Source organism: Elephas maximus, chromosome 7 (genome assembly GCF_024166365.1).
Source record: "Elephas maximus indicus isolate mEleMax1 chromosome 7, mEleMax1 primary haplotype, whole genome shotgun sequence".
Lineage (NCBI taxonomy): Eukaryota > Metazoa > Chordata > Mammalia > Proboscidea > Elephantidae > Elephas > Elephas maximus.
This window is the reverse complement of record NC_064825.1, coordinates 113,274,375-113,282,132: the sequence shown is the minus strand read 5'-3', so window position 1 is coordinate 113,282,132 and position 7,758 is coordinate 113,274,375. Positions and strand designations below refer to the sequence as shown.

General features: G+C 37.9%; 1 protein-coding gene across 1 annotated transcript; it reads right to left on the bottom strand.

The window, feature by feature from the left end:
* Positions 1-5,316: 5,316 nt before the first annotated feature.
* Positions 5,317-7,212, bottom strand: LOC126080413 (olfactory receptor 2G3-like). The gene is made up of 2 exons (XM_049891634.1): positions 7,182-7,212; positions 5,317-6,275 (listed from the first exon to the last, which is right to left on the bottom strand). Exons 1-2 carry the CDS (start codon positions 7,210-7,212, stop codon positions 5,317-5,319), a joined length of 990 nt encoding a protein of 329 aa, XP_049747591.1.
* Between the last annotated feature and the right edge of the window lie 546 nt (positions 7,213-7,758).

The following is a 7,758-nucleotide window of genomic DNA, read 5'->3' as shown; positions in this document are numbered from 1 at the left end:
GCCAAATACTTAGAGATAATCCAACAGCTGTCTCATTTTTTAAATAAAGGAACTGAGGTCCATAGAAAATAAGTGATTTCTCCTAAGTTGACACAGATAATTATAATTTTGGAAATGTAATTTTACCCTTCTCACTCTAAATGAAGTTCTTAAAAGACATAATAATACTGATCAATCAGGCATTGGGAACATGTAGTTTATAACAATAGTCCATTCTCTAATGATTTTGTTATTCTGAACATTTCCCAGCTATGCTGTTTTCAAAATGGATGTCAGAAGAGACTCTGAAACTTGCTCTTGAACGTTGAATAGCCAAAGCAAAAAGAAGATATAATGAAGTAAAAGAGCTGAGCAGAAGATTTCAAAGGGTGCCTGGGGAAGACAAAGTAGAGTATTATAATAACTTGTGCAAAGACCTGAAGATAGAAAACCAAAAGAAAATAACATGTTCTGCATTTCTCAAGCCAAAAGAAGAATTAAAGAAAAAAATCAAGCCTTGAGTTGCAATAGTGAAGGATTCTAGGGATAAAATATTAAACTACACAGGAAGGACCAAAAGAAGATGGAAAGAATACATGGAAGCACTACAACAAAAAGAATTGGTCAACTTTCAACCATTTCAGGAGTCAGCATATGCCCAGGAATCGATAGTACTGAAGGAAGAAGTCCAAGCTGCGTTGAAGGCATTGGCAAAAAACAAGGTTTCAGAAATTGGCAGAATACCAATTGAGATGTTTCAACAAATGGATCCAGCACTGGAAGTGCTCACTCATTTATGCCAAGAAAATTGGAAGACAGCTACCTGGCCAACTGAATGGAAGAAATCCATATTCATGCCTATTTCCAAGAAAGGTAATCCAGCTGAATGCAGAAATTCTCAAGCAATATCACTAATATCACACACAAGTAAAATTTTGCTGAAGATCAGTCACAAGTGGGCTGCAGAAATATATTGACAGGGAGCTACCAGAAGTTCAAGCTGGATTCAGAAGAGGACATGGAACCAGGGATATCATTGCTGGTGTCAGATGGATCATGGCTGAAAGTAGAGAATACCAGAAAGATGTTTACCTGTGTTTCATTGACTATGAAAGGGCATTCAACTGTGTGGATCATAACAAATTATGGATAACACTGCAAAGAACAGGAAATCCAGAACACTTAACTGTGCTCATGAGGAACCTGTACATAGATTAACAGACAGTTTTACAAACAGAACACAGGAACAATGAGTGACTCAAAGTCAGGAAAGTTTTGCACCAGGATTGTATCCTTTCATCATATTTATTCAATCTGTATGTTGGGCAAGTAACCGGAGAAACTGGACTATATGAAGAAGACTGAGGCATCAGGATTGGAGGAAGCCTCATTAACAACCTGCATTATACAGATGACACAACCTTGCTTGCTGAAAGTGAAGAGGACTTGAAGCACTCACTTATGAAGATCAAAGACTACAACCTTCATTATGAATTACACCTCAACATAAAGAAAACAAAAATCCTTACATCTGGACCAATGAGCAACATCATGATAAATGGAGAAAAGATGGAAGTTGTCAAGGATTTCATTTTACTCGAATCAACAATCAACACCCATAGAAGCCCCAGTCAAGAAATCAAATGATGCATTACATTGGACAAATCTGCTGCAAAAGACCTCTTTAAGGTGTTGAAAAGCAAAGCGGTCACCTTGAAGTCTATAGGTATGCCTGATCCAAGCCATGGTGTTTTCAATCACCTCATATGCATGTGAAAACTGGGCAATAAATAAGGAAGACCAAGAAAAATTGATGCCTTTGAATGGTGGGGTTGGCAAAGAATATTGAATATATCATGGACTGCCAAAAGAATGAACCAGGATGCTCCTTGGAAGCAAGGATGGCGAGACTACATCTCATATACTGCAGACATGTTATCAGGAGACATCAGTGCCTTGAGAAGGACCCCATCCTTGGTAAAGTAGAGGCTTAGCAAAAAAAGTAAGATCCTCATGAAATGGATTGACACAGTAGCTGCAACCACAGGCTCAAACATAACAGGGATTGTGGAATGGTGCACCCAAGGCAGGGTCCTTATGTTGCACATATAGGGTCCCTGTGAGTCGGTACTTACTCAACGGCACATAACAACAACAGCATGTCGTTTTCATGTTGCCAGAGGCCCAAACAAATGTAGGAAGAAAATCATTCCAATTGAATGTTTGATGCTGTAAAGGGCTAATCATTTTGTGTGTGTGTGTTAGTCACACAATCATTGTTTGTTGTTATTATTGTTCTAACAATGATTGTAACATGTAGTTCATATAATTTCCAGCTAAATGTCTTTAATATAAGATTTACCTTTTATATAAAAATAAATAAAACAGTGGAAAGAAGAGAACACTTGCGCGAAGTGATCTAGATGAGGCCTAGGAAAGGGCCTGGGCCATTTAGTTTGTATTATTTTTCTTACCTCACCCAAAACCAAGGTTACTGATCAAAAACAGGCTGATCAAAAATGAATTGATTAGGTCAAGCCTTGGCCTAAACAATAAGCTGTTTAAAAAGAAAAAAATTCACTTACAGTTATTCTACATGTTTTATAACTTTGCATTCACTTTTAATTATTTTACCCATTTTTCAAATTTGAGAGGTAGGATGGTGTCCTGGTCATCTAGTACTGCTATAACAGAAATACCACAAGTGGATGGCTTTGACAAAGAGAAATTTATTTCCTCACAGTAAAGTAGGCTTAAAGTCCAAATTCAGGGCATCAGCTCCAGGGAAGGCCTTCTCTCTCTGTTCGCCTTCTCATCAATTGTGACAGGTGACTTGGTAATTTCCTTGAGCCAAAAACTAACTTTGCCTTGTATGTATCTTGAAGCATTTTGTGTACCTTTTTTAGCACAATTTTAATATTATATTCTAATTTATATTCAGCCAGCTAAGCTTTCTTTTTTCCTTCTTAGAGAATATTTGGGAGAATCTGAAATGTTATCTGTGGCTTTAAATATATTTCTCAGAAGAAAATTGGTCCTAAGTATATGTTTTGAACTCTAATTAGTGTATTTAAAAAAAAAAAAAACTCACTGCCATCGAGTCAATTCCAACTCATTGTGACCCTGTAGGACAGAGTAGAACTGCAAAGTATGGTTTCCAAGGAGCGTCTGTGGAGTTGGAACTGCCCAACCTTTCGATTAGCAGCCGTAGCTCTTAACCACTATGCCAGCAGGGTTTCCTAGTATATTAAGGAAAGTATAATATGTTTCCAGTAATTTGTATATCAAGGCAAATACACGAAATAAAAACTACTGTGTAATGCATTTGACTATTTGGTTAGTGGGAACCCTGGAGGCATAGTGGTTAAGTGCTATGGCTGCTAACCAAAAGACCGGCAGTTTGAATTCACCAGGCGCTCCTTGGAAACTGGATGGGGCAGTTCTACTCTGTCCTGTAGGGTCATTATGAGTCGGAATTGACTCGACGGCAATGGGTTTCTTTTTTTAATTTGGTCAGTGATTTTGCCTTTTACTTTTTAAATCAATTTTAAACCAGTGATGGCTACTTCACCTGTCTCAGCAGAGCTACATCATTTCCTGATTGTGTACGGCCTTTATTGCAGGTAAAAGACATAGTTGAATTTTAGTGGTTGGATAACTCTGAGAGGTGAATTACATTCCTTTTTTGTTAACTCTAAATTGTGACTTCAGCATGTGAGAAACAATTTTAGAGATATTTTGTGCAACTTTTTTAGCACTATTTAGCACTACCTTGTTTAAGTTGTAAGCTTATTTAAAGACCTTACTTAAGCTTCCACCCTAAGAATATTAATACTAAGCTACATTTGGCTATTCTCTTAATTTTCTCTTAATTCAAATAATTCCTTTTATATGCTACTGACTGAAAAGTTCCAAATCACAAAAAACACTTGTTTTCACAAACTTGTGACATAAAGCAATTTACTTGCAATCAATCTATCCATGCACACACACATACGCATATACAGGAGCTATGTGTATACCTGTCTACATGTGTGTGTATGTGCCTTCACCGAGGACACCCTACCTATTACTGTCTGTATGATTATTTCCTTATGGTAGTTATCACAACTTGTCAACATATGTGTGTATATTTATATGTACACTATAAATATTTTAAAGCCAAAAAAAGCAAAAAGCAAAAAACAAACCCATTGCTGTGGAGTCGATTCTGACTCATAGCAACACTGTAGGAGAGAATAGAAGTACCCCATATGGTTTCCGAGGAGAGCCTGGTATTTTCTAATTGCCAATCTTTAGTTAGCAGCTGTAGCTCTTAACCACTACGCCACCAGGGTGTCCATAAATATTTTATGCATATGTATTTATGTATATTATAAATATATTTCATGTATATGTGTATCTATGTATATGTATGTAAGTGTATATGTTTGAGGAAAGAAAATGTTTTTACTGTCTAACCAAAATGTTGGGAGTTTGAATCCACCAGGTGCTCCTTGGAAACCATATGGAGCAGTTCTACTTTGTCCTATAGGGTCACCATGAGTCGGAATCATTACAGCAACAGGTTTTGTTTTGATTTTTTATTACATAGTCATCCAATAACATTTAGTGAATGAATCAATCAATAAATTAATTAACAATGACTGAATCATCTGCTTCTGATCATTGTTTTCCTCTTGTCCATACAATTACCTAACACCACCCGAAACCAAATAAAATCATATTTATTGATCTATTGCAAAGAGGCAGAACACACACCAGAGGACGGTGGAGTGTCTCACCAAACAAAGAAAGAGACAGTTGTCTTAGGATTGGGGGAAGGTGGAGTTTAGGTGAACTGCAAATGAAGCAGTATAGGGATATGTTCGTTGCAAGGGGTCAACATCAGGTCTAACCACATAGGGTCCTGTTTCACTGGAAGCTACAAAATTAAGATAGATGTGGAATGTTACACTCAAAGCTCCCTTATCTAAAGCTCTGCACCTAGGCTGGAAATTGAGACTGCTTCTCTATGACAAAGTAACTTAAGTCCTCCAGGCGGGAATGAGATGTTTCACCTTACTGATATAATTCCAAACAACTAGTTTCAGATAGTCTATGACATTAGAGAACCAAGTTTTCTCAGTGAGTGAGAAAACAGCTGTTCCTCAGTAAAGGGGCTGGTTTTGACACTTTAAAGTTACAGTATGTCCTTGGGAGAAACACTTTTGTCCTACTGAGTTTACATCAGGATTTACCTGTTTTTTATTCCAGCTATTTTTCACTCTGTCACTTCATAGTCAGAACTCAATGATTTTAGATTAGCCGTTAAACTTAGTGTCCCATTTTCAGCTCTCAAGTCCTCTGTTTTGCAATAGCTCTCCTGAAAGCTTCTTTTACATCTTGGTTCCTTAGGCTGTAGATCAAGGGGTTGAGCATAGATGTGATCACAGTATAAAACACTGCAAAGATCTTGCCCCCCGCCCGAGAGGACTTTGATTGAGGTCTCATGTACATGAAGATGCCCGTTCCATAGAATAAGGCTACCACTGTCAGATGGGAGGCACATGTGGACAGTGCCTTGTGCCTCCCAGAGGCTGACTGTATCCTCAGGACAGACTGAAAAATTCTGACATAGGAAACAACAATTAAGAGGAAAGGAATGAAGACAGTGATGATACTGAAGACAAAAACGACCAACTCAGTAAGTGAGGTGTCAGTGCAAGCCAACCTCAGGACAGAAGGTACCTCACAGAAAAAGTGATTGAGGATATTGGGCCCACAGTATGGCAGACTCAAAGTGAGGACATTGATAACCATGGAACTCAGAAAGCTGCTGGACCAAGAAATGGTTGCCAGTCGGACACAGGTGCTTCGGTCCATAATGACAATATAATGAAGGGGATGGCAAATGGCTACATATCTGTCATAAGCCATGACACCCAGAAGAACACATTCAATCATTCCAAAGGAGAGGGAGAAGTACATCTGAGTAGCACAGCCAGAGAATGGGATGCTCTTCTTCTTCCCCACCATGTTGGACAGCATTTGTGGGACATTGGTGGATGTGTAGCAGATGTCCAGAAAAGATAAATTGGTGAGGAAGAAGTACATGGGGGTTTGGAGACGAGGTTCTAGCTGGATAATCGTGATGATGATAATATTCCCAGCCACCGTTAATAAATAGAAGAATAAGAACATAATAAGAAGAATGAGCTGTACCTTTGGCTGAGATGAGAGCCCCAGGAATATAAATTCTGTCACAGTGAAGTTTGTTTTCATCGTATTTATATTTTCAAAGTACCATCCACTCACTTGAAGACAAAACCAAATGTCTTATGTGTCACAGAGCTGGAAACTCAAAACATTAGTGAGAGAGCAAGGAAAATTCTTGATCCGATATTGTGTCTTGAGTAACCGAGTTTTACTATGAACGTAAAGTTTTTCTTCTGCTTTTGGAAGCAATTCTCTCCAGAGGAGATAAAGATACTGGACCCAAATACTGACTAGTGTTAAACAGATATTTTTGCCTTTTCTCAAATAAAATGTTCTTTTGCCTGTCCATGGTATTTCCAAACCTTATTTATTCTTCCAAGCCTTACTCACAGCTCTCCTACTTCAGAAATACCTGATTCTGCTTTTGTTCTGCCCTTTAACTGAGCAGTGAATGGCACTGCTTCATGTGCTACCTAACCCACCAGCCTATAAGGAAAAGGAGGAACGACAGACAGCCTGTGTTGCTTCTGCATCATCCTTACACAACTTTCTAGTGCTTGAGTACCCTTACAATCAAAAGCTGTGCACACCAACAGCAAAAACAGTCATGGAGCACAAGGATTACATATTCTACCAGCTTCATTGCCTCCATACTATGGTATCTAGGATGGTGTCATTAAGAATAAAATGAGAATAAGGATAGAGCTAATTTTGTGGGAGGGATTTTTATGATTAAATGTAATAATACAAAGCATTTAAGACAATGTCAACACAAAGAAGCAATCTATAAATAGTAACTATTAATAACCCCAATAGCATATAATAATGCTGCAATTATCTGGACAGAATTCACTTATTTAAGAATGCCCATTTCAGAGAAATATTATTAATAGAGAGGATCCATACAAATTGAAGTTACTACATCTGTTCACTGAGAGCTCCTTAGCCCCAGGTCTGTGCCTGTTTGCTTCAAGGATAATGAAGAATCTCAGAGGTAGACACACTTGCAATAGCAAGGAGCTGCCATTCATTCATCCTTTTATTTATTCATCCCTTTTTGTGGTCCTTCTTTCTTTTTTACTTTTGCTTTCTTGCTTGCTTTCAAAAGAGCTTTTTGACAATATGGTACGCACAAGACGTTGGGTATACACTGGTAAACATAATCAACATCTCTATACTATCATAGAGCTTACAGTCCAATGGAAATTTGCAACAAAGGAAACAAGAAACAAGAAGCTGTGGGTCATGAACTACTGATTAGCATGTAATATGTTTTAGGAGGTTTTCTTGTGTTTTGATTTAAACTAGAGCTTTTTGAATAAAATAATTCCGTGAATAGGTAAACTGAATTCTCTAAAATATGAAGCCTAGAGATAAGAGAAAGATGGATCTGGAAAGAGAGAGAGAAGTCAAGTCACAGTCCTGTTTTCGTCAAGACTAGCAGGCCATAGAGAGGGCTTAAGAGGCTACGATCTCTTCATCCAGGTCCTTCAAACAGCAGTTAGAAAGTTCAGCTGTAAATAAGAAATATTTTGGTAAACTTTAGGAGTGATTGTAATGACAACAAATGACATCGACAGT